This window comes from Chiloscyllium plagiosum, chromosome 31 (genome assembly GCF_004010195.1).
Source record: "Chiloscyllium plagiosum isolate BGI_BamShark_2017 chromosome 31, ASM401019v2, whole genome shotgun sequence".
Taxonomy (NCBI): domain Eukaryota; kingdom Metazoa; phylum Chordata; class Chondrichthyes; order Orectolobiformes; family Hemiscylliidae; genus Chiloscyllium; species Chiloscyllium plagiosum.
This window is the reverse complement of record NC_057740.1, coordinates 3927616-3955523: the sequence shown is the minus strand read 5'-3', so window position 1 is coordinate 3955523 and position 27908 is coordinate 3927616. Positions and strand designations below refer to the sequence as shown.

At 41.3% G+C, this 27908-nt stretch overlaps 1 protein-coding gene across 2 annotated transcripts; it reads left to right on the top strand.

Annotated features, from left to right (window-relative positions):
* The first annotated feature begins 1029 nt into the window (after window positions 1–1029).
* On the top strand, window positions 1030–27908 carry LOC122565157. 2 transcript variants are annotated; one of them, XM_043720851.1, is made up of 6 exons: window positions 1030–1822; window positions 5726–5819; window positions 7741–7865; window positions 15307–15370; window positions 26499–26527; window positions 27467–27908. In XM_043720851.1, the coding sequence occupies exons 1-6, from the start codon at window positions 1156–1158 to the stop codon at window positions 27484–27486; spliced, it is 999 nt and encodes a 332-aa protein (XP_043576786.1). In that variant the 5' UTR covers window positions 1030–1155; the 3' UTR covers window positions 27487–27908. The 2 variants fall into 2 exon arrangements, with proteins under 2 accessions (XP_043576786.1, XP_043576785.1); XM_043720850.1 differs by having other exon boundaries at window positions 5723–5819.

Genomic DNA, 27908 nt, shown 5'->3' with positions numbered 1-27908 from the left:
TTGATAATGAATTATCATTGTGTGGATAAATTTGGAAATTGTGATCTTTGCTGCTAATGCAGCTCACTGATGCTTTTTTTCTGGTTGTGACCATAACCCCCACTACAACACAGCAGGTTGGAATAAATTAGACAAGTGTGATTTCTTGTCCTTGTGGTTTGTGTTAGAATCACAGAATCCCTGCTGTGCAGAAAGTCCATCGAGTCCACATCAAATCTCAAAAAGCATCTCACCCAGATCCAGCCTCCTACTTATCCTTGTAACCCCACATTTACCCTGGTCACCACAGACAATTTAGCATGGCCAAACCACCTAATGTGCACATCTTTGGACTGTGGGAGCACCTGGTAGAAACTCACGCAGACACAGGGAGAAATATGCAAATTCCACACAGACAGTTTCCCAAGGTTGGAATTGAATCTGTGTCCCTAGTGCTGTGAGGCAGCAATGATAACCACTGAGCCACCATGCATTTTGTTGTTAGTGCTGGTTTAAGCTTTAGCACTATTCTAAATGAAAAAAATTACAATCAATTCTCTTAACTCTAACTTCATACATCAAACAAACTGTTCCAATTTGAGAAAGCTCAGTTTAGTCTCTGTTTTACACTTCCCACTTCAGGGCTCAAACCAACCATTTCAATTGTTTTCTTACTTCCAAGCATATTTTTCTTGTCTTTTCTGAAATACAGCAGTGTCTACACTTGTCCTCCATCGGCTGTACAACATGGTTGGATGTCCTAAGGTTATGAAAGACACTGTGGAAATGGAAATCTTGTTTTCTTCATTTTAACAATAAATATATTTCATTTGAATGCTTTAACAGTAGATTGTAACTGTCTGAATTGCTGGTTTATTTTGGGTTCCTTGGATTAACTAACCATTACCACAACTTGACCCATATATATTGTTAAATGTCAATGGCCGTGATAAGGCTCACAGCCTGTGGTTATGTTTATCGTAACTGCATCACAGGCCACTGTGTAGAATGCGGATTGCATTTTGTGGTTGGTTGAAGCTGCAAGACATTTCACACGTTATCTTTGTGTTTTGTTCTCAAACACATATAGATCATTTCTGGAGGAGAGCCAGGTGAGTTTGTGAGAGTTTGTTTGTCTATGTGCTTCAGTCAGAGAAAGAAGAGTTAAGCGGCTTCATGGCAAAGTTTAACCCCAAGGTACTTGACAGTGATGTGCATCGCAAGCAGGGTTCTGCTGTTCCAGTCACAACTCAGTCTACTTTCAGCGAAAGCCTGTCACCCAAAGCCATAACTAAGGGAGGGCTTCCTCTCAGACTGGACAGTAACATCAATGCCTTCAAACAGGAAGACCGTAAACCAACCTCAGGCTTCAAACCAGGAGCTCAACCAGGAATGAGAAGTCAAGTGGCTTTGAAATGTTTATCTGATGTCTCAAAGGCTCCGCAGACTGAGAAGGAACGTAGCAGCATTTGCACCGTGGGATCTATTCCTCTTCTCACTAACACTGGAGGCCACCAGGGATTTCCTGACACACTGTGGCCATGCCAAGACTCTGCACCAGGGCCTAGCAGCAAGACTGAGGCCTTGCGGCAAAACCTAATGCTGAAGTTACAGCCTGTTAGCTCAGGAAACTGGAAGAATTACCAGGTGCCTGGGGTCAGATATCCAGTGAGTCAGAGGAAAGAAACTGCAGACAAAGATCTTATCATCCCCAAACAAAGAACTCTCCCATCCATGACTGGGCCAATGCCAGTGAAACCACGGCGTCCACCTAGAGTCAACCTACAGAGGTACCAGAGAGAGACAGAAACTCGGTCTGTTACATCATCGGTGCTACCACTCGGTATGGATCACATAACTGTCCAATAACTGTGAATGAAATGATTAATGTCATAGAGAAAGACAGTTTGTCATTGTACAATAGAGAAAAAAAAACTCCAGATGCTGGAAATTTGAAACAAGATCAGAAAGTGCTGGAGAAACTCAGCAGAAACTTCCCTCTACCCCTCATCTGTAGAGGGAAAAGAAGTTCCAGCTCTGTCGAAGGGTCATCACTGGACCCAAAACGTTAACTGTTTTCCTGTCTGCAGAGCACCTGCTGATTTTCTTCTGTACTTTCTGTCTTAGTTTGCCATGTACATTATGAATAATGTACATTTAACACTTTAATTGAAACAGATTATTATATGGAAGGTACTAGATTACTATTGTTATTGTTGGGGAGCCATTAACCCATTCCTGTTTCCTCACCTCTTTATCCATCTCCTGCCTCCTCTCCACCTCCTTTCATTCCTCTACTTCACCCTCTTCTCCATTCTCCCACTTCCTCTGCATAATCCTCCTAACCTGACCTCTCATTTATCTTAACTTTGGACATCCCTTGCTCTTGACTCCTAAAGTGCTACTTCAGGGATATTGAGCAATTGGCTTAAAGCAATTCAGTCACATTGACAGGCAGTTGGTTAGGGAGCAGAGAGCCTAAAGCATCCATGCAGTTGTGTGACTAGCCTCTGATCTTGGTTGTAATAAATGGGAGGATGCCATTTCATTTTCCCAGTTTCTCCGTTGCATCTGTTTGATGATGCTACCTTCCAAGCAATTTTTCTGTATGGTTCTCCTTTTGCTCTACTGTGGATTCCCTCTAGCCGTAACGACAAGGCCTTCAACCACGTCTATCATATTTCTCTCCCTTCTGTCCTCCCCACTTCTCCTCCCTCTTGGAATGAAAGTAGCATTTTCCTTCTGTTCACCTTCCTTCCCACCAAACTCCATATTTAAAAGATCATTTCCCTCTATTTCTGCTATCTCTATCATGATGCCAATAACAAATACACCTTCCTCTCTTTTAAGGTCCATGGTGAAGAAGATATGGTAGGGTCAGGAAATTAATGGAGGACATCAAAAATATCACAGAAGTAGATGGGGAGAGACTGGATAGAGGAGAAAATATTGAGTCAAGATAGGAAGAAAGCAATTCAGTGGGCCAACAACAGGCTGAAAGGACTGGTCCACCAGGGCAGTCTTGTTCATGCATTTTGGGACGGAGGAAGAAATGAACTGCATGATGTTGGATAACTATGAAGCGGGAAGCTGTTGTGTTCGATTATCTTATGAAATAATCTCAGGAGCCGAGGGGTACCGGTCAGCAATCGCTTAATGAGCCAATTTCAGGAAAGTCCACTTTAAAAAGGAATCTAAGGGAGCACTCTAACTCAACTAGGATTCAGCAGAGTTTATATATTGCAAGTCATGGAGACACTACATTAGTTGAATTCTGAAGTGGTCTGTTTTACACAAACACTTTGTTTATCACACATTCTAAAAGTGGCAAGGCGCTTGTTATCCTTGGTCTCACCACTCCCTATCTTCCCACTAAAGCTAGTTCTTCATTCCCATCTGTGAGTAAACTCCTCTGCTTTGTTTTCCTTTGTGTAGTACAGGGGTCATCCTCACTATCAATTTCCAAATAAGGCCTCAGGATTGACGCTGGTTCATAGACTTTGCATTTTCACGGAAACTCTGCCTGTCTGTTGCATCAGCATCAAAGTGTGCTTATACGGTCTAACTAACTTTTCTTTTAAACTGACTAGTAATTGAAAAATGAGTCTTAAATGATTTATAAAGTTACTTAAAACTCTCTAACTCACTCTAATCTCAGCTGAAAATTCAAGTGGATTTATGGGTTAACTCATGTCATACCCAAATTGCCCCAATAGGGGAAAATTACCAGAAACAATAATCTTAGGATTATAAGGTTAAGACTATAACAACAATAAGACTGTTTGGGAAACAATGGAGATAAGAGCAAATATTGGAGAGAAGATGTTCAATCGCTGCCACATGGAACTCAGTTTGCCAGACAGAACGGCATCCTCTTTATCAGAAGGCTTGATAACAGTCTTAAGCTTAAACCTGAGAGAACAGATTATGCAACAGGTTCAGAGGGCTACATGTTAGAGAGTGGACAAGGACAGCAAAGAATTTGAGACTTGTATAGGAGATTGGTTAGACCACACCTGGTACATTACTGGTCTCCTTACCTCAGGAAAGATATTATTGTCACAAAGGGAGCATAAAAAAGATTCACCAGACTTGTTCCCAGGATGGTGGGGCTGTCTAATGAAGAGGGATTGGGCAAACAGAGCCTGTATTATCTAGAGTTTCAAAAAAAATGAGAGGCAATCTCATTGAAACCTACAAAATACTGAAGCAGACTGACATAGTAGATACAGGTAATATGTATGCCCTGATTTGGGAATCGAGAACCATGGGGCACAATTTAGAAAGGGAAGTAATGCCACTTAAGTCAGAGATAAGAACAACATTTGGATTTCTGTACCACGGAGGACTGTAGAAGCTCAGTCTTTGAGTATGTTTAAATGTGGAGATTGATAGATTTCTGATTATGAGTGGAAAACAGGATAATGATGATGAGGTGAGTAAAAGGCATTCAAGTATTCGATCAACAATGATCTTATTGAATGGTAGAGTAGGCTCAGTGGACTGAATGGCCTAAGCGTATTCCGATGTGATTTTGTTCCTACAAGATGGACAATGTCACACCAAAGTTCTCAATGAAAAGTTCAAGAGTGGATAAGAATCCAGTTGGATTGAGAACACTGGATATGGTGAAAGGATCCATTCAGTAGGGGGAGGACATTGATCCAAAGAAATCATCATGGAAGGAAAGATAGAGTCATAAAGATGTACAGCATGGAAACAGATCCTTCGATCCACTCATCCATGCCGACCAGATATCCTAACCTAATCTAGTCCCATAGGCCAGCACTTGGCCCATATCCCTCTAAACCCTTCCTTTTCGTATACCCATCCAAATGCCTTTTAAATGTTGTAATTGTACCAGCCTCCACCACTTCCTCTGGCAGCTCATTCCATATATGCACCACCTTCTGCGTGAAAAAGTTGCCCCTTAGGTCCCTTTTATATCTTTCCCCTCTGACTCTGAACCTATGGCCTCTAGTTCTGGACTCCCCACCCCAGGGAAAAGACTTTGTCTATTTACCCTATCCATGCCCCTCATGATTTTATAAACCTCTATAAGGTCACCCCCTAGCCTCCGACGCTCCAGGAAAAACAGCCCCAGCTTGTTCAGCATCTCCCTATAGCTCGAACCCTCAATCCTGGCAACATCTCACCATGAGGCTTCCCACCAAGATTTCCAAACCCTGAGAAGTTTTCCAAAGGTTTCCAAGACATGTCCAACTCAATGAAAACTCTGTGGGTCACAAAATACAAATTGTCACTCAATATGCTAATGGTGACCCCGACATTACCGGCTATATGTATGGGGCAGCAAATGAAAAACTGAAACTAAATCTCATCCCAAAGTGAAGCTTATAGTGACGGCGGGGTTTGGGGTGGAGGGGGGGGCTTTGATGTATGATCTCACAACTGATTTCCGATTCCCAACTTTTTAAATTAAATTTTCCAAGTTTAGATCTCTTCCTGGTTCACCCACTTTATCCCGCAGCCTCTTCAAACCTTATATCCTTTCCCACACCTAATTCTTGATTCCATTTCTGTGGAACTCTCCAAAGTCAAAATCAAACTCAAAACCTATCTATTCAAGCAAGGTTTCTGTCACACTCTTTACCTTCCTACTTCATGAAAGCATGTCATACCCCCAGCTAGTCAGTGTGAAGCGCTTTGTTATTCTGTTGTTAATGTCGTTATTATAATAATAACTGACTGACTATTGTCTGGGATCTTCCCATTTCTACAGTAGTCCAGCCACATGCTCATCACGTGTTCATACCTCTGTCTCCAGAAGATATTCAGAATGCCCACCTACAGATCGTGAAAAATAACAGACAGCCCATGTGAGTATTCACCCTGTGTTATTGGGCTTCATTACAGGAGAACCACTCTATCAGCAAGGGAAGCGATACAATCAGGAAAAGAGTGACTCTTAGTAACAAGAGCAGGTCAGGCAATATCAGAGGAGCAGGATAGTCAACGATTCGGGCACAAGCCCTTCATCAGGAATGTGGAGGGGGAAGGGGGCTGAGAGATAAATAGGGGTGTGGGGCGAGGTTGGGGGCAGGCAATAGGTGGATGCAAGTGGGAGGTAATTGTGATAGGTCAGTGGGGAGGGTGGAGCAGATGGGTGGGAAGAAAGATGGACAGGTAGGACAGATCAAGAAGGCAGTGCCGAGTTGGATGGTTTTGATCTGGGATGAGATGGGAGGAGGGTAGATGAGGAAACTGGTGAAGTTGACGTTGATGCCATGTGGTTGTAGGGTCCTGAGGTGGAAGGTGAGGCATTCTTCCTGCAGTTGGCAGGTGGCTTTGATTTGGCGGTGGAAGAGGCCCAGGATTTGCATGTCCTTGGCAGAGTGGGAGGGGGAGTTAAAGTTATAGTCACAGAGTGATGGGGTTGTTTGGTGCATCCCAGATATGTTCCCTGAACCGCATAAACACCCACCTTCTCTATGAAAATGAATGAAGGGCAATCGATGCAGAAGCTGTTAGCAATACTTTCACATCATGAACAAACTAAACAATAAATCAAGGCATCTGAACTTCGCATCATGGTCAACCATCAATTCTTTTCTTTAAGATATTCCAGTAAATGTCTTTAGGTATTGTGATAATATTTATTGCGGTTGTGAACTTGAATTATTTCCCTTACATTGTCTGCTCCCCTGCTTTAGCCATCACACAGGGTGGCTTTTAACTCCTATTATGTTGCTTCTGACCCTTTCTGAACATTGGAGTGTTGGCTGTTTAAAACTTTCAGAATTACTTTTCCAAGTTTTCCAAACCACTATTCAGATTTTCACAGTTTGAGTTTGTTAAGTGGTCTCTGAGATGTGGACAAGCTTCTTGTTTACATTTTTGTGTGGACTGCCTTGCAGTCCATGCATTTGGATGTAGCACACTTTACTTTTAGAAAGAAAAGGATAAACTTACTTTTCCAGTGCAGAAATGATAGGCTGAATGGTCTCGTTCAATGCCAATGACTTTCATATGCTTCTATAAAGCCTTACACAGTCACAGCATGTTCCAAAGCTTTCTGGCCAATGAAGTAGTTTAAGTTTGAAATAACAATGGAAATGCGGCAGTCACTTTGTGCACAGCAAGATCCCACAAACAGCAAGATGGTAATGATACATAATCTGTTTTAGGGGTTGGTTGATGAATACATATTGCTAAGCAACAAGAGAGAAGTCCCTAACACCCTTAAATATTTTGAGGTCTTTTACAGTGGAGCAGGCAGGCAGGGCCTCAGTTGAATGGTCCAGGTAAAAGATGACATTTCTGATAGCGCAGCATGGCCCTGTACTGCTCAGCAGTGTCAGCCTAGATAATAAACTCAAATCTCTGGAGTGGGACTTGGAAGTCCATTAGCATCTGACGTGATCATATTGAATGGCGAAGCAGGCTTGATGGGCTGAATGATCTACTCCTGCGCTTATTTTCTATGTTTCTGATCAGATTGGTAATGGAACAATTTAGAGAGGCCTGGTTAAAGAAATATCAAATTACATTTTGTCTGGCTTGAGAAACACTGAGTATCTTGGCCTGTAATTGCAGAGTATTGAACAGTTACTGCATAGAAGGAGACCATTGGGCTCATAGTGTCTGGACCGACTCTCTGCAAGAGCCGTCTTACTCCTAGCCTATTCTGAGTGTTAATGGAAGGCCACTGACCTGAAATGTTAACTGTGATTCTCTCTCTACAGTTGGCTGATATGTATTATTGGAATCTAAGGTTCCTCTGATTGTCATTGTCTCCAGGTGTCAGCAACAAGAACAGAATGAATATGATGATGTGGAGCCAGTGGGGATAGTGGGGAAGAAGCTGAAGGGACTCAATATCCATCCTCCAATCCCACCTTTCAAACCAGACAGCATGATGGAAGGTATTGAAGCTCTTTAAGAGCACAGTTTGAACTTGATAGTGATTGTCACCATTTCTCCTTTATAATTATTGGTGTTTTAAAATAAAGTAAGTGAGAACATTGCATGTGCTTTAACATTAACCTTCCAAAGTTCTCTTAGTTCAGGGACATTTTGTTTCAACTGGAAAATTGTGCACTGCACTCCAATATTTAAGAAACATTAGACAGAAAAGCGAGGGAATTATTGACCAGCTAACCTAACATCTTTATAATACTTTGTAGATTCTGTATGTACTCACCAATTTTTGTATCAACCATGATTTGGGTTCTCACACTCTACCCCTCCCAGAAGTCATTGATACAAGTGTTAAATAATTGAGGCTCTGGGACTAATCCTGGTGGCATTCCACTAGCTATAATCTTTCCAACCTGAAAAAGATCCATTAATCTTGACTCTCTGCCTTCTATGTATTAACTAATTCTCAATCTATGATAATCTATTACCCCCAACACCTATCTTATAAAGAAACCTTTTGTGTGGCATCATATCAAATGATTTTTGAAATTCAAATACGTTACATTATAACCAACTCTGCTTGTTATAGAACTCTAGAAAATATGTCAAAAATAATTTCCTTTCAGCAAAACCATGATTGTGATTGTGCTGAGATTTTCCAAATGTCCAGATACTCCTTTAATAATGGACACTAGCATTTTCTCCACAGTAGATGGCTAACTGACTAATAGTTTCTTGCTTTCTGTCACCCTCTCTTCTTGAAATTTGTAAGTTTTCAATCCACTGGAACCCTCCTGGAATCCAATCAGATCTAGAATATCTCGATCAATGCCACCACCATCTCTGCTGGCTGTTTCTTTAAAGCCCTTGGACCCAGGTCACCTGTTGACTCACCTGCTTTCAGTTCCATTTGTTTGTAAAATACTTTGTCCCTTGTGGTAGAGACTGTCACAAATCTTTTCCTCCAGAAGTACCTTGTTTATCTGATATCTTTGGAATGTTTACAGTATCCTCCATCACCCTCCAACATAAAATACTGGTTCAAAGTGTTCATTGTTTCACTGTCTCCAGTTATAACTTATTCAGAAACGCTCTCTAAGTGTCCCACATTCACTTTTTATGTACCCAAACTCTTTTGCTTGTCTTTATATTTCTTACCAATTTGCTTTCATAATTGATTTTTGCTGTTTTTATTAGCTTTTTGGTCATCTGCTGATGGTTTCTAAAACATTTCCAATCCTCTTGCTTACCACTAATTTTCTCTATTTTGCCTTAGTTGTTAATTGACCGCACTTGTTAACCACAGGTGATTCACCCTTCTCATCAGATACTTCTTTTTGACTGGAATAAAGTTATGCTGAGCAGTATGAAATATCTGCTTAAAATATCTGTTATTGTTCATCCACTTATCTTCCTTTTAGTCTTTTTCCCCAGTTCACTTTAGACAATTATAGAGTCATAGAGATGTACAGCATAGAAACAGACCCTTTGGTTCAACTTGTCCATGCCAACCAGATATCCTAACCTAATCTAGTCCCATTTGCCAGAGGCCTTTTAAATGTTGCAATTGTACCATCCTCCACCATTTCCTCTGGCAGCTTATTCCATACACTCACCATCCTCTGTGTGAAATAGTTGCCCCTTAGTTCTCTTTCAAATATTTCCCCTCTCACCCTAAACCTATACCACCCCAGGGAAAATACTTTGTCTATTTATCCTATCCATGCCCCTCATTATTTTATAAACCTCTAGAAGGTCACCCCTCAGCCTCCGATGCTCCAGGGAAGGTGATGGCTGTGTGGGACTTGGTATAAGTTGGGATGACAGCAAGAGATTTTGACTAGCTCAAAGTTATCAAGTCCACATTATCCTACCGTGAGACAATGGAACCTATAGATGACTCCCGCCAATGACTCCTTTCCCTTGCTATTCCTTACTTCAACTACTGATTTCATATTATGATCGATTGCGCATATATCATTACTCACCTCTACACCACTATCTTCCTTTTTTTTAAGCAAAGGTACACCAATTCCTTTTCCTTTTAGCCTAATCTTCCAGTACAGCAAATTCTGAGTTCTGGTCACCCTGCAAGCATATCTTTGCAATAGCTATCAAGTCATATTCATTTATTTCTATTTCTGCATCTCCTTATCGATGCACCTCTGTACTGCATTCATGGAATGAGGGTATTGCCGGCTGGGCCAGCATTTATTGCTCATCCCTAATTGCCCAGAGGGTAGTTAAGAATCAACCACATTGTTGTGGGCCTGGAGTCACATGTAAGCCAGACCAGGTAAGGATGGTGATTTCCTTCCCTATAGGACATTAGTGAACCAGATGGGGTTTTCCTGACAATTGACAATGGATTCATGGTCATCATTAAGACTCTTAAAAAAACAGATATTTGTTGAATTCAAATTCCACCATTGATGTGGCAAGATTTAAACCGGGTCCCAGAATATTGCCCGAGTCCAGCGATAATACCACTAGGCCATTGTTTCCTATTACTAAATTCTCTCTGCTACTAATTAATTTAAAGCCCAATCTACAACTTTAGTTTCTGATTCACCAGAACACTGGTCCCTGTTATGACCAGGGATAGCAAGCCAAACAAAATCAGCCTCCCTACACTGGATTTGCAACACAGTGAAATTAAAACATTGAATAGCATTAAAATTGCACAATTGTTCCTATCTAGACTTTACAACTAAGATATCTTGGACACCAAGTTTTTAGCTTAAACAAAAATTAACAATGTGACTCTAGCAGAATACAGATAAACAACATAATATAATTAATGTCTACGATGTAATTTTTTTTGTCATAACCTGTCCCCACTCAGACACAATTAAGTGACAAATTTTAAAAAGGAAATAAAAGAACTGTAATTTGTCAGTTTAATGACTGTTTCAAATGATAGATATCAGGCTTTCATAAAATTCTTGGAATATGGGTTGTTCACAGGCAAATCAAACTGTATATCTTGTTTGAATTCCAAATTCACCAGTTAATGCAAACAGTTTCAATGGACTTCTAGAAATATTTACTTAACCCTTAAAGACTGGGATTCTTTTCTCAGAACATTCAACAATTTGATAACTGGAGACAAACTAAAGCGAGTTAGAGAAAGAGCAAAACAATTGGGGCGGCACAGTACTCAGTGGTTAGTACTGCTGCCTCACAGCACCAGGGTCCCAGGTTTGATTCCAGCCTCGGGTGACTGTCTGTGTAGAGTTTGCACGTTCTCGTGTCTGCGTGGGTTTCCTCCGGGTGCTCAGGTTTCCTCCCACAGTCCAAAGATGTGCAGGTCAGGTGAATTGGTCGTATTAAATTACCCATAGTGTTAGTCAGAGGGAAATGGGTTTGGTGGGTTACTCTTCAGAGGGTCGGTGTGGACTGGTTGGGCCGAAGGGCCTGTTTCCACATTGTAGAAAATCTAAAAAAGACGTACCATCTCTAGAAGTCTTCAAAAATCACATTGCCTCCTGCCAAACAAGTAAGAACCAATTCTATTTGATTTATTATCTTTTCAATCAACAATTTGTGTGGTTGGCTAGTTAGCCTTGTCCTTCCTCGATTGACCAATTTAACGTCCAACCAATTGCCAATCTTGAGCATAGCAACTATTCAGTGACAGTGCCTCAGCAGTGTCCTTAGATGAATAATTAAGCTGCATTACTTTTCAGAAAAGTTCTGAACTGAAAACATCTGTCTTTCCTCTCTTCACTTTTAAAACAAGCTGCTGTTTAAAGTCCAAATCTTAACTTCAACTCATAGTTCCAAACCAAAAAGATAAGGAAAATAAAAGTAAAATAGTGGTTGTCTCTACATGCTTCCACCCTTTAAAAATGAAATTCCATTTCAAAAATACTTTGTATGACAAAGATAGTTATACTTAAATGGCAAAGATATGCAAGTTAGATGGATTAGCCATGCTAAATTGTCCATAGCATTCAGGTATGTGTAAGTTAGGTACATTAGCCATGGGAAATACAGGGTTACAGGGATAGGGTAGGGGGATGGGTCTGGGTGGGTTTCTCTTCGGAGGGTCAGTGTGGAATTGTTGGGCCAAATGGCCTGTTTCCATCCTGTAGGAATTCTACGATGTTTCTATAAAATAAACTAAAATCTCGCAGCCATTCAATTAGAGTCATAGAGATGTACAGCATGGAAACAGACCTTCGGTCCAACCTGTCCATGCCGACCAGATATCCCAACCCAATCTAGTCCCACCTGCCAGCACCTGGCCCATATCCCTCCAAACCCTTCCTATTCATATACCCATCCAAATGCCTCTTAAATGTTGCAATTGTACCAGCCTCCACCACATCCTCTGGCAGCTCATTCCATACACATACCACCCTCTGCGTGAAAAAGTTGCTCCTTAGGTCTGTTTATATCTTTCCCCTCTCAACCTAAACCTATGCCTTCTAGTTCTGGACTCCCCGACTCCAGGGAAACGACTTTGCCTATTTATCCTATCCATGCCCCTCATGATTTTATAAACCTCTATAAGGTCGCCCCTCAGCCTCTGACACTCCAGGGAAAACAGCCCCAGCCTGTTCAGCCTCTCCCTATAACTCAAATCCTCCAACCCTGGCAACATCCTTGTAAATCATTTCTGAACCCTTTCAAGTTTCTTCTTCCCAATAGATTCTTAATTGCTACACAACTTTTCTTTTGGTTACATTCTTAATTTTTAAACAGTTTACATTAGGGATAAAGCATCAACAATTAACATAGAAAAATAACAAGCAAAATATATCCCAATGAAGCCCATTCCAGCGGAACAGATCTTTCTTTCACCATTGTAGTGCCAATGCCCCATGAATGAGAACCCATTTTTCCTACAAGCAGCTTGTAACCCCATTGAACTTTTTTCCTGGTCCTCCCCATGTCATGGGTATCTACAAGGACTACAACATGGATCCTTCCCCTTCAACTCCAAGTTCCTCTCCTGCTCTGGGAGAGATGTCCTGAACCTTGACACCAATTTGGCAATTGAGCCATTGGGACTCTCTAACTTTGCGCAGAGGACAATATCTATTCCCCTAACTATACTACCCATTACTACTTCATTTCTCTTTTCTTTCCCCTCTTGAATTGCATTCTGGACCACGGTGCTGTGGTCAATTTGCTCATGCTTCTTGTAGTCTCTGCCATTATCCACACCAGCAGCATGAACCTCATACCTCATAACAGCACTGGCTAAACTCGGGATCCCAATACCCCGCTCCACACACCTCTGCTCTAATAATGGACCAAAAATGATGTTATTAATGTAAGGGATAGGGCTGTCTCCTGGAATACTGTGTACAGGTAACTCTTCCCCTCCCTGATGTGAGCCAAAGTTCCTTGAATAGCCAATACTTGCTGTAGATGCGGTTACTGTAGCTCACACCAGCACCCACATTCTACAGCTGTACCACATTACCATCTATATTCTATTTAATTTATTGCTTTGGATGTTAAGTATTTTAAAAATGAATATCCTAACTTTAGCTCTTCAGTTGTAATAACATATTCTGGTTTAAACCACTTAGCCAATCAAAAGAGACATGGATGAAATTCCCACCCATCCCCTACTGATTCACCTGTTTCATCACTTTCCTGCTCTGATAGCTAGGAACAGGTTAAAGGAGCTCTCTGCTGTCAGGTTTTATCTCCTGCTGCTGCTTGCCTCTCACATAGGTCTATTCTCCTAATCCGTTTCACTATGACGTTGACCTGCTGCACAATCCACCCAGGAAAATCCACTCTGCTCAATATTGCAAAAACAAAAGGCAGAGATAGAAGGGATTTCACTTACCCTAATATTAATTGGAATATATGTACACAGATGGAGGGCAGATAATTTTAATTTGGATTCAGAAGAATATATTTTTACTAGAATGGAGAAACCCAAATAAGAAAAGAGACAGTCATAGAGTCATAGAGACCTACAGCACAGGGACAGACCCTTTGGCCCAAACTGGTCCATGCCGACCAAAATGTCCACCCACACTAACCCCATTTCCCTGCACTTGGCCCATATCCTTCTAAACCTTTCCTATCCATGCATTTATCCAAATGCCATTTAAATGTTGTTAACATACCCACCTCAACCACTTCCACTGGCAGCTCATTCCATATGCATACGACCCTCTGTGTAACAAAGTTGCCCCTCAGGTTTCCTTTTATTCTTTCCCTTCTAACCTTAAACTGGTACCCTCTAGTCCTCGATTCCCCAGCCCTGAGAAAAAGACAGTGCATTCACCTTATCCATGCCTCTCATGATCTTACACACCTCTATAAGATCCTCCTCGGTCTCCTACACTATAAAGAAAAAAGTCCCAGCTTGTCCAACCCCTCCTTATAACTCAGTTCAGGCAACATCCTTGTAAATTTCTTCTGCACTCTTTCCAGTTTAATAACATCCTTCCTATAGCAGGGTGACCAAAACTGAACATAATACTCCAAGTGCGGCCTCACTAACGTCCTGGACAACAGCAACATAATTTCCCAACTTCTATACTCAGTGCCCTGACTGATGAAGGCCAGTGTGCCGAAAGCCTTCTTCACTGCCTTGTCTACCTATGACTCCACTTTAAGAGATCTGGACTTAGTGTGAGGAAATTATAAACTAAGAAGAAGTAGAGTTAGTAAAACAGCATTTTGATGGCAGTGATCATAAACCAGTTTGATTTAGAGTAGTTATGGAACAGAGAAATATTGATCAGAAGTAAAATTTCCAAACTGGGGAAAGGTCAATTTTACTAAGCTGAGATGAGGTTTGGTAAATGTGGATTGGAAACAGGTAAGTCAATGTCAGAGCAATGAGATGTATTCAAGTGAGAAAATAGTAAAGAGACAGGGTTGCTGAGTGGGATTGGGGTGAATAGTGCTTTCTTAACTAGTACAGAAATGAAGGACTGAATGGTCTTCCTCTACACCATTAACTTTCTCAGGTTTTATGTTTCAACTGGTCTCTGTTTGGCATTTTTCAGTCCAGTGCCTAGTGATGAAAGTTTTTTGACCAATATACATGTATTTTCTAATGAACCTGTTCAGAAATGTTAGTATAAACCGCTGGTGCAGGTAAGTCTTGAACTTGTGCCTCTTGGCTCAGAGACAGTACTCTGTGTGATTTCTAAAGATAGAGAACATTAATAAGCATCAGCTGAGATCGTAATACAAGGTTGATGCCGGAACATTTGGTGTTATTCTTAGATTTTTCTTTTGTGTTGGTTTTGTACAACTAAGTGATTTGCATGGCTTTTTCAGAGAACAGTTAACAGTCAACCACATTACTGTGGGACTGGAGTTACATATAGGCCAGACCACTTCTGTCCAGATTATTATTGAGTTACAGTTCAGTTGTCATCAGACAGTACAAGAGTTGGATCATAAACTGTGATTGAGTTATTGAAATATTTATCATGTTGTGCCCTCATTGTCTTTCAGAGGAAATGTACGATGACATTACCGTGATCCCCAATGAGTTTCCTGACCCTCCACCAGAATTCAGGTACAATATGAACTTATCCAGCTATGGAAGCTCCCAGCAGAAAGACCATATGGAAACAATTATTGAGAACACTGAACTAAATGGTGACACTGGGTTTAATCATAAACTGGGAACTGTCTGCTCACTCTGGGTACTTAGAAAGAATTTACTGTGAAAATGTATTCTCTTCCTCTCACTATCTTTTCCTCTCTCATGTCTTGTCTCTAGCATTCAGCCCATCATGTCTGCTCTATCATTCTATGAGACTATGGCTAATCTGATCATCCTCAACTCCACTTGTCTGTCTGTCTTTTCCCCATAGCCCTTGATTCCCTTATTGATTAAAATTTATCTCAATCTTGAAAATACTTAACAACCTATCCTCAACAGCTGTCTATCATAAAGAATGCCATAGATTCACTACATTCTGAGAAAAAAATTCCTCCCTATCTCGGTCTTAAAATGGGCAACTTCTTGCTCTGAGATTATGCCCTCACTTCTTAGACTCTCCCACGAGGGAAAACACCCTCTCCACATATATCCTGTCAAGTCCCCTAAGAATCTTGTATATTTCAATAAGGTCGCCTCTAATTTTTAGAAACTCCAATAAGTACAGGCCCAACTTATAACCAGTGTATTGTTCGAGCACGACTGCCTGTCAGAGTGTGGGATCACTCTACATATTTATTTAGATCTGCATTCTCTTCCTATTGGTATAAACTGACCTTCAATGACTGAATCCATGCTCATATCAAGGTTTCGGTCAGCCTCTTCTTGAACACTTCCCCTATGACACATGTATGCATCCCAGGTTTGTGCATCACACAAGTGCCAGGCAATATATTTCTCCAACAAGAGAGAGTAAGGCAGCCTTGCCTTGATATATAAAGGCAGTGCCTTTGCCAGTACTAGCATCAGTGACAGCATCTCACAAACCTGTGATCTCTATCGACAAGTCAGTTCATGTCACCCCTGTGTTTTTGCTCACATAAGGCTGACTCAAAGAGAGCAGTAAAATATAAAATTGACAATATAAACATCCATTAACTTAATATGAAAGTCTTGTCTTCAGCCTAATCAATATTTCTAACATACATGACAATGAGAAGCCATGTAAAGCCAATGAGACAAAGTATCATCTGAATGCTAGTTACTCAATGGTAGTTTTCTTCAGTAGGATCAGAAGTTCCAGAACATTCCTTTGTTGCCATTTGCTCAATTTATGCAGTGTCACTTTGGTCTGTACTTACTTCACTCATTCCATTGATTGTGAATCATTGTGTCTGCATTCTGATTCTTCATTCTTTAAAAGTCACAGGAAGAAGTCTCACCCACTATATCCATATTAAGAAAGTGAAATATTTGCCAGACCTGGCTGCTGCCTGAATTCCCACTAAGGTCTCCTGCCCACCTGTCATATATAGATGGTGCTTTCCTTTGGGATTGTTTCAGTCAGGAGGCTCGAAGGAGATGTAGATAAAAATCATAAATTCCTTTCCTCTGGGCCTCTCACTGATTGGAGTGGATTCACTTACCCCATCACCCCCAACAGCTCCCTCACTGCAACTTAAACAATCACAGCTCCTTCCTGGGTCTCCTCAGCAATAAGGCATTACCTTCATGTAAATCTCCATCAGCAGAGGTTGATCACCCCAAATTCAAAGCATTCTAAAACAGCACCACTGTTCAGTTTAAAAATGTCAACAAACCTGTTTGTAGGACACAAATATATCTCAAATGAGGGGGAAGAGGCCAAACAGAGAGTAATAAAAGAGGAGAAAAGTTGGGAGAAGTGATAGAAGATGAGATTGATTGAACTGGAACTGGTAGGAAGTGGAATTAGGCTGCAAGTGTTTGTAGAGCTCAGGGCTTTGTGTAGTTTGGAGGTCAAAGGTCATCAAGGAGATTGCAGGCAGTGAAGGGATGGGTATGAATTTTAATGATGGGGTTTCAGACATGTTATGATGTTAAGTGGTAAAAGAAATGGTAAAGCTGAAAATTGTCAGAATTTGACCACAAGAGAACCAGCAGTGTCATCAAGAAGAATGGCAGTTCAGGCAAATGAGAAGTGGAAAGTGATACCCAAAATTTCTAAACAATATCAAATTGTATATAAGAGTAGAGGTGATCGCGTGGGGCTTGAATGAGAATCTATTTCGGGAGATGTACTGGTTATGCTGGAACAGGTCAGAGTTGATGTTTGAGCCGGTGGTGTTATGAAGCAGAGAAGTTGGAGGAAGATGGATAATCAATGATTAATGGTCCCAATGTTGTAATGTATTCTCAGTACATTCACCCTTCATCTCCACTTGCTGTCATAAAATAATGACTCATTGTGGGCTTAGTGGAAACTTAGCTGTAGATCGAGGGGATAACCTTTAACTCCATACGTGAAATGGAAATTAAGGAGCTAAAGTTGGCCACATGCGTGACCCTGGAGATGCCTGTCTGTTCCTAAATATTAATGTCTGCCAAGCAAGTGACAGAGGCCCCCCTGAAGCTGGACAACTCCTTTAACCAATCCAATTGGAATCTGATTTTATCAGGACTGATTGCTGTTGTTCTAACTTTAAAAAACAAAACCCAAGGCTTCACAAGCTATTTACTTTATTAACTGGAAACAAACCACTCATCTCCTCTGTCTCAATCTCCCTTCATAAAAAAGGACAAAATACATCTTTTAAAGCATAGTATCACCACACAGAGCTCCTTGACTGGACGAGATTAACAGCCCCAATCTGAGAACTCATTCTTGAGATCTAGCTGGCTGACCTCATTACAATTACATCCCTCCCTCAGATTCTGAGGAAATGGGCCAGTCCTTTTCCTGGGAGAGCTTCTTGGGGCATTTAGCACCAGGTCAGATTCCTCCAAGTCAGTGTCCAATGCCAGTGGTGTGTGACATATTCAAGCTTGCCTCTTGCACCAGCATCACTTCAGTAGAATTTTACTCTGTTCTCCTGGTGATAAAGGCATAGAGGCGGCTACATCCGTCATGTCCATCACTGATTCTGAGGACCCATCAACCATTCCAAAGCACAGGGCACATTTTTCTCCAGAATCATTTGCAATTTCGCAGCTTTCATATGGTCCACATGCTTGTTCATAGCCATCGTACCTACCCAAATTTTAAATGTCACCTGACCTCACGTCAACTATGCCTCTTACCCCAGCAGGACTATTTCTGTGATACTTAAATCAAATTTCGTCCCCTGTATCAAACTGTCTGTATCACTTAGTGGAGACTTGTGCCTGGCACTAGCATTCCTGATACTGTTTTACCCTCCCTCCCTGGTCCAGGAAGATCAGGTTTAACCTGGTGCAGAGTCTTCTTCCCATTAGCAGGTGCTATCCCTGTAGTTGCATGAGGGTGATCCTACAATCAAATATGAACTGTGACAGCTTGGTATCTAGTGAAGCTTTAGGCTGTTTCTTCAAGCCAGCCTTCAAAGTTTGGACTGCATTCTCTGCCAGGCCATTGGATGAGAGGTAGTATGGAGCTGTCCTTTATCCCATTTGACTTTAGGAAATACCCAAATTCCCTGCTTGAAAATGAAGGTCTGTTATCTGTGACCAACACTTCTAGGACTCTTGTGTATTGAAAAAGGTGGGTGCAGTTTTTCTACTGTCATCCATGTGTCTGATGAATGGATCCTAAGCATGTCCAACCCACTTTCAGTGGGCATCTACAATGACTAAGACCATTGAAACCATGAAAGGACCTGCATAGAATCACAGAATCCCTAAAGTGTGGAAACAGGCCCTTTGGCCCCACAAGTCCACACTGACCTTCTGAAGAGTAACCCACCCAGATCCATTCCCTCCCCATTATCCCACATTCACGCCTGACTAACTCACCTAACCTACACATTCCTGAACACTATGGGCAATTTAGCATGGCCAATTCACCGAACCTGCACATCTTTGGATTGTGGGAGGAAACCAGAGCACCTGGAGGAAATCCACGTAGATACGGGGAGAATGTGCAAACTCCACACAGTCAGGCACCCGAGGCTGGAAGCAAACCCGGGTCCCTGGCACTGTGAGGCAGCAGTGCTAGCCATTGAGCCACCATGCCCCCCCCATGCATACCGAGGTGTAACCAAGTACAAGGTTTACCCGGCCATTTCCACAGACGTGGGGGAGCTGCTGACAGTCATTTTTGTCCTTGTTGGCACCCTAGGAACTGCCCCTCCAACACGGCTATGTCTGCATCCAGGCCTGTACACCAAACATATCCTCTCACCAAGATCTTCATTTTAGAGATCCCTGGATGGCCCTGGAGAAATACAGCCATTCAGTAATTGGCAGAAACCTTTGCTCAGGTCAATCACGCTTGCTCCCTATAATAATATGCTGTCCTCTACTATGAGCTGGTCTCCCCTGGACCAAAAAAGATTTCTAGTTATGACGGCCCTTTAGTTTCCCCTATCACCACCAGATGTTTCAGTTTGAAAGGATTAGATCTTTCTGCCCCCAAAGTCTGATATTGTCAGCTATGACTGAAAGTGTGTCGAGAAAATTTCATATCACTACACACACTTCCACTGGGGTTACCACCAGTGATGTATCTGCTAACAGGAGGCAGCTCAATGCATCCGCACTCACTACTCAGCCTCCCAGATGGTGTTCTAATTTATAATTATAAGCACTTAGTATTAGAGCCCACCACTAACACTCCCCTTGTTTTTATATTTTATTAACCAGTACAAATTACAAACAAACAATTAACAATGAACAGCAGGTTACAAGAAACAACAATTTACAGGGAAAGTGGCGGCGAAACCAGATCCCCAAACCCCACCGTACAACCAGTTCACATGGAAAAGAGGATGAACCTCAAATCCCACCTTATCAGATCAAAATGCGAAACAGTAAACGCAATCACATACTGCTGGTCTGATAAACCAAACAATAATCAGTGCAGATATCATTAACTCGAGTAAAATTACCACTGTCCTGTTTGAAAAATATTAAGGAGTGTAAGAATGAAGAAATTGCATTGCCGTAGCACCTTTCACAGGCAAAGCTCACAACCAAACAGTACATTTCCAGTTTATCAGTGTTATCCTGCTGGATTCTAGATGCCACAATGAAGGGAATGTTTTTGCCCATCATGATCTAAATTCCTCAGTTTCAGCCTTAACCTGTGAATACTGTACACTTTGATGATAAGACTTCATCTGTACCTGGCCTCAGTCTCATACTATTTGAGAAAAGGTCATTATGATATGGAAAACTAGTCAGGCCCTTTAATGCTCACCTTTCAAACACTCGCCCTATTTTTCACAATTTATTCTTTGCACTGTTGTGCTTTCCTGGTTGGAAATACATCTTGTATAGCAGCAACCTACATGCATGGCTGGTAAAGAACAGACTTAATTCACTGTAAATGGAGGATGCAATCCTTGTTATTGAGGTCCAGTTCATCCTGAAATCACTGAGGTTACTCAAGGTCATTTTGAGAAGCAGCCAATGATTGCTCATGCCTTGATTCACCCACCTGTTTATCAGTAATTTCCTTATCATTAAACACTGGGACCTGGGAGTCAATAAAGGAGTGTCTTTTCCCCAATCCATGGGGCAGGATATGCTTTATATCCCAAAACACACAAGGATTTATTAATCATTGGACGAATGTGAATTAGATAAGGAGAGTCAATATAGATTTAACAATGGCAGATCTTAGAGTCATAGAGATGCGCAGCACGGAAACAGACATTTCGGTTCACTCGTCCATGTCGACCAGATATCCCAACCTAATCTAGTTCTCACGTGTCAGTACTTGGCCGATATCCCTCTAATCCTTTTCTATTCATAAACCCATATATATGCCTTTTAAATGTTGTAATTGTACCAGCCTCCAACAGTTCCTCTGGCAGCTCATTCCAGACATGCACCACCCTCTGCGTGAAAATGTTGCTCCTTAGGTCTCTTTTATATCTTTCCCCTCTCAACTAAACCTATGCCCTCTAGTTTAGGACTCCCTGACCTCAGGGAAAAGACTTTGTCTATTTACCCTATCCATGCCCCTAATGGTTTTATAAACTCTATAAGGTCACCTCTGACACTCCAGGGAAAACAGCCCCAGCCTATTAAGCCTCTCCCTGTAGCTCAAATCCTCCAACCCTGGGAACATCTTGTAAATCTTTTCTGAACCCTTTCAAGTTTCACAATATCTTTCCAATAGGAAAGAAACCAGAATTCACGCAATATTCCAAAAGTGGTCTAACCAATGTCCTGTACAGCCGCAACATGACCTCTCAGCTCCTATGCTCAATGCTCTGATCAATAAAGGCAAGCATATCAAACGCCTTCTTCATTATTCTATCTTCCTGCGACTCCACTTTCAAGGAACTATGAACCTGCACTCCATGGTCTCTTTGTTCAGAAACACACCCCAGGACCTTACCATTAAGTGTTTAAATCGATTGAGTTTTTTGATACAATCATGGACAGAATTAATGCAAATGACAACATGGATGATGAGGTGACTCTGGTGCTGACTCAACACCAGGGACCCAAGTTTGTTTCCAGTCTTGGGTAACTGGATGGAGTTTGCATGTTCTGCACGTGTCTGCGTGGATTTCTACCAGATGCTGCAGCTTCCTCCCATAGTCCAAAGATGTGCTGGTTATATGGATTGGCCATACTAAATTGCCTCCTCGTGCCCAGTGATGCATAGGTTAGGTGGATTGCCCATTGGTAAATGCGGGATTATGGCGATAGAGAGGGATGTTCTTCACAGGTGGGTGCAGACTCAATTGGGCTAAATGGCCTCTCTCTGTAGTGAGTATATGATTCTACGACAGGAAAGAAAGTAGTGGTGAATGGTTGCTTTTCAGACTGGAGAAACATTTTCACCAGTGTTCCAGGACCCAAAAATCCAGGCGTGGACTTTGAGGGGCGTGGAAGAAGTCAATGTGCTCCCATCAGAGGCAGGGCCACTGTGCTTTGGGGGTTGCAGAGCCAACAGCTGGGCCTGCTGTGCTTAGGGTCAGAATGGGTTTGCTTTACAAGGAACACAAGGCTCAAAACAGGAGCAAGCATTGACACCTGTGATTTCCACCTCAACCCCTTGTCTTCCCGGGGACACTGCTTTGCTTGATAATACATTAACAATTACAAGTAGGTAAGTCTTGCTACAAATGAATCACACTACACCAGGTTATAGTCCAACGGGTTTATTTGGAAGCACTAGCTTTTGAAGTACTGCTCCTTCAACCACAAGGAGCAGCGCTCCGAAAACTAGTGCTTCCAATAAACCTGTCGGATTATAACTTGGTGTTGTGTAATTTTTAACTTTGTACACCCCAGTCCAACACCGGCATCTCCAAATCATGTGTACGGTTTGGTCTACTTATAAGGGGAGATACTTTTCTGGGAAACTGTTCAAAGAAGGTTAATTAGGCTAATTTCTTGGGATTGTTTTATGAGGAAATTTTGAGCAGTTTGGAGATAAAGGCATTGACATTTAGAAGAATGAGAAGTGATTTTTATTGAAATATATAAGATTTTCATGAGGGTTGATAAATACTGAAGGGATGTTTCCTCTAGTGAAAGAATCTAGAACCATGCAAAACAGTTTCAAAGTAAGGAGTCTCTCACAGAAGATGGGATTGAACAGCAATGCTTTCTCTAAAGGTTGTTAGCTTCTGGAATTCCTCAGAGATAGATAGTGGAGGCTGGATCATTGAATCTACTCAAGATTGAGTTTGACATTTATTATTCAAAAGGGAGATAGGGAGTATGGGGGCAGGCAGGCAAGTGGAGTTAAAGCCACAATCAGATTAGCCATGATCTTACAACGGGCTCAATGTCTTGGTCTTGATCTTATTTCTTATGAACTAGACTGGGTGTACATAGCTCAATTTCTACGTGACCTAAAGCATGTGAGGAAGAAAGGCAGCCAAGCAAGAATTAACTTTCAAAATTAGTGGAGAGTGTTGCAATGAGGATAGCAGCATTTGTTGTACAGGTATCCCCCACTTTTCAAAAGTTTGCTTTTACGAAAGACCTATATTAGTACCTGTTCTCGCTAACCAAAAGAAATTCAAAGAGGATTTTCGTTTTTACGAAGAAAGGCGAAATTTTTCCCATATAAATTTATGCTTCTTCACTTTACCCCATTTTGGCTTACGAAAGGTTTTGTAGGAATGTTCTGCTTTCAGATAACAGGGGACACCTGTAATTCCATTTGGCAGAAGCTCAGTGTATGGACATGATTGGCTTTTCCTGCCCTACGTGAGAAGATGGTCGTGATTTTGACACAAAAATTGTAGTTGGTGAACAGGCTTTTGGTAGCCAAGAGGTGAATTACTCATGACTGAATTCCCAATCTTTCTGTATAATTATGAGGTAATGCACTTGGGCAGAAAAAACAGAAAAGGGAAGACAATACATGATTAACCGCAGGACCCTGGGAAGCACCAAGGATCAGAGCGACATTGATGCCCATGTATACTGGTCCCTTTAGATAGCAGGACATGTGGATAAAGTGATCAAGAAAGATAGCTGAGGCATAGAGTTTAAGAACAGGAAGGTTGTGCTGAAACTATAAAAAATGAGACATTTTTCTGTGTTTTCGACCTCTATGATGCTGACTGTGACTATTTGACCTGCTCTTGCAACTGTAGTTTTTTTATAGGATCCGTCCAAGTGAGTTTGTGCCTTTCTTGATTATTCTTCATAATTAGTAACAGTAGTATCTCATTAATAATGATCAAGCCTAATGACATGTAACTATCCTGTACTGCTAAACAAGTTTGTTACAATTTACCAATCCTCACCATTAACTAAATATGTCAAGAATAGACAATTGGGATCAAATGAATCCCTGGAGGAGTATAGGAAGAGTAGGAGATCACGTTAAAAGGGAAATCAAGAGGGCAAAAAGTGGATATGAGACAACTTTGGCAAAAAAGGTTAAGAGAATCCTAAGAGATTCTACAAGTACTTTAAGGGCAAAAGAGTAACTAGGGTGAAAATAGGACCCCTGAAAATTCGATTCGACTGTCTGTGTGTGGAACCACAGGAGATGGGTGAGATAATAAACAAAATTTTGTCTCAGTATTTACTGTGGAGGAAGAACAGAAGCTAGGAAAATTGGGGAAGTAAATAGTGATGTCTTGAAAAGAGTCCAAATTACAGAAGAGGTGGTGCTGGAGGTCTTAAAATGCACAAAGATAGATAAAACCCTGGGACTTGAACAGGTGTATCCCAGAACATTCTGGGAAGCTAGGGAGGAGACTGCATGGCCCATTGCAGAGATATTTGTGTCAACAACAGTCATGGGTGAGATGCCGGAAGGTATTCATTCCTGAAGAAGGGCTTATGCCCGAAACGTTGATTCTCCTGTTCCTTGGATGCTGCCTGACTTGCTGCGCTTTTCCAGCAACACATTTTCAGCAGTAGCTAATGTTGTACTATTGTTTAAGAAAGACTGCAAGGAAAAGCCAGGGAAATAAGACTGATGAGCCTAACATTAGTGGTGGGTAAATTGTTGGAAGGGATTCTGAGAGATAGCATTTAGAGTCATACAGCCTGGAAACAGACACTTTGGTTTCCCTGGAGTGTCGGAGACTGAGGAATGACCTTATTAGAGGTTTATAACATCATGAGGGGCATTAATAATGTTATGACACAGAGGCGAACCCCTCTGTTAATTAAACCAAACATTCAAAAGAGCTCGCCTTGCCTCGTAATCTGTTAAAATATGAGTGACCTTATAGAGGCTTGTAAAATCATGAGGGGCATGGATAGGATAAATAGACAAGCTTTTTTTCCCCTGGGGTGGGGAGTCCAGAACTAGATGGCATAGATTTAGGGTGAGAGGGGAAAGATAAAGAAGAGACCTAAGGGGCAACTTTTTCACGCAGAGGGTGGTGCGTGTATGGAATGAGCTGCCAAAGGAAGTGGTGGAAGCTAGTACAATTCCAGCATTTAAAAGGCATCTGGATGGGTATATGAATAGAAAAGGTTTAGAGGGATATGAGCCAAGTGCTAGCAAATGGGGCTAGATTAAATTAGGATATCTGGTCGGCATGGATGAGTTGGACCGAAGGGTCCGTTTCTGTGCTTTACATCTCTATGACTCTATGACTGTATCTGCCTCCAACTCTATAACAATATGCTGTTCCAATAAGACACTTATTAAAATTACATCAACTTAATTTCAAAAACACACAGTCTCTGTCTTCATTTGTGTCTTCACTCTTCCAGCCGCTGATCTCCCTGGGTCGTCTTCTTTCTTTTTATAGCGAGTTTTGTTTCACATGAAAAGGAACCTTTGATAGAGAGTGTTTTCTAATTTCTTTGAGAGCAAGATATTAGATGGGCAATTAGCTCTCCAGGATTTTCTCTCTCAATGGCAGTTGCTCTCTGACCGGTTTTCAAAATGTTTCCATTCTTCTAACCCCAACAGCAGATCAACTCATTGGTTTGTTGTTGGCAAAACAATAAACTCAAACTCTACTGGGTTTTAGTATTGCGGGGCATAATTTAAACTGGTTAAATTCAAATTAATGTCAAAACAGCAACCAAAACTCAGGTATCCATTTCACAGCCAAATGTTACATATTTACAAATTTCCAGTACACTCTGGGACTGCCATCTAGTCATATACACAGGTGCTTATAAGTTTTCAGTTCAGAACAGCATTATCTCTCGCTCTTAAAGGTACATTACATGCCTTCAGCTCCATAACAATAAGGCAAATAGCCAACATAATTTTCCAAGATAGAGGGGTCCAAAGTTGAGGGCATAAGTTTAAGGTGAGAGGGGAAAGACTTAAAAGAGACGTGAGGAACAACATTTTCATAGTGCATGTGTGGAATGAGCTGCCAGAGGAAGCAGTCGAAATGGGTACAATTATAACATTTAAAAGCCATTTGGACAAGTACATGTATAGAAAAGATTTAAAAGGATATAGGCTAAATGCAGGCAAATGGGACAAGTTCAGTTTAGGAAATCTGGTCAGCCTGAATGAGTCAGGCCACAGGAGCTGTTTCTATGATATATGACTGTATGATTCTAAATATTCACTGAATTTCACTTCAATAGTAATTATTATTCCAAATGAATAATGACTATATTGCAGCGTATTTAATCCCTTTCTCTCAGTAACACTCTGTGCTATCTATATTTGCAGCATTATCTATGACGATGTTGGCAATACAGGTACAGAAGTTTCTTTTTCTAAAGTGTTTTGTTGTTTGTTTACTCATCGAGATTGTTTGTATGATGTACAGTTTAGGTGAATTGGCCATGCTAAATTGCCTATAGAGTTAAGTGCATTAATCAGGGGTAAATATGGGGAATGGGTCTGGGTGGGTTACTCTTCGGAGGATCAGTGTGGACTAGTTGGGCCAAAGGGCCTGTTTCCACACTGTAGGGAATCTAATCTAAAAAAAAAGTCCAATGCATATCGCTCTTAAACAATGACACAAATGACACTTGAGCATTGACTACTCTGATTTGAATTGGATAGGTACACAAAATGCACATATAGCAGTCTATATCACTTGACCTTGAAACAATTTGGGACTAAGGGACAACGGGTCCAACATTTGGATCTATAGCACCACTGAGATGGTGCAATTGAACACTCTCCTGAGTGTTCCACCAACTGCTTTCAGCATGGCCCAGGCAGCCGCCATCATTTTTTCAGAAGGCACAGACACTGGATTTGTCACTCTGCCCTGATGTTCCATTTTCCTTACTTACAATTGCACCAGGAGCACTCAGTGAGCCTGTGTGATTTAATGCAGCCTCCTTTTGAGGGATAGATTGGGTGTGAGAACAAGGTGTTGATTGCACCATCTGCTGATTGCACGCACTGCACAGTGAATCAGCTAAATGATGTCATAGTGACAAATTTGTGTGCTGCTGTCCTCTGTCTAAGAGTTTGAGCGGAACATGATTTGTAACCTGTATGCAGAAAACTGGCACAAACCAATTTCTAGTCTAGGAGCTTGCAACTGAGCTCACCTTGTGTTTGCAAACTAGTAGAAATTAACTTACTCTCCAGAACTGGTAAATGCATCATCTCAAAGAAATGTGACCAATTTGGTCAGAGCATTTTTTTTTCTCAATGGTATTTCTTTTGACTATATTAAGGCAGGTACTGCAACAACTAACAGCCAGAGGACAGCACATTCCGTTGGTCAAAGTATTAGGATTCAGAACTGCATGGTGGAGTTGATCTCCAGCAATTCTAGGCTTCCTACACCTAGTTACATCAGCAACACCCTGAGGCCAGCAATTTCCATCCGCAAAGTTGGAATCAGAAGTTTTGGATTATCAGTAGTATTCAATTAGTCTCATTACAAATGAGGCAAGACTGAAATAACAACTAATTATTGTGTCAGGTTACATGGTTACATTTATTGGGAGTGGTGGTTATAACTGGGTGCCTCTCTTGCTGCCACTTTGATCATAGTTTTCTTTACAAGATACACAATTCATTGTTTATTGTAATTTTTGCCATATTTTATCTTGATATTTTGCTGTTATTGATTCCTTGATGTTGTACTCTAATTAGTTCTAACTGGAATAAATG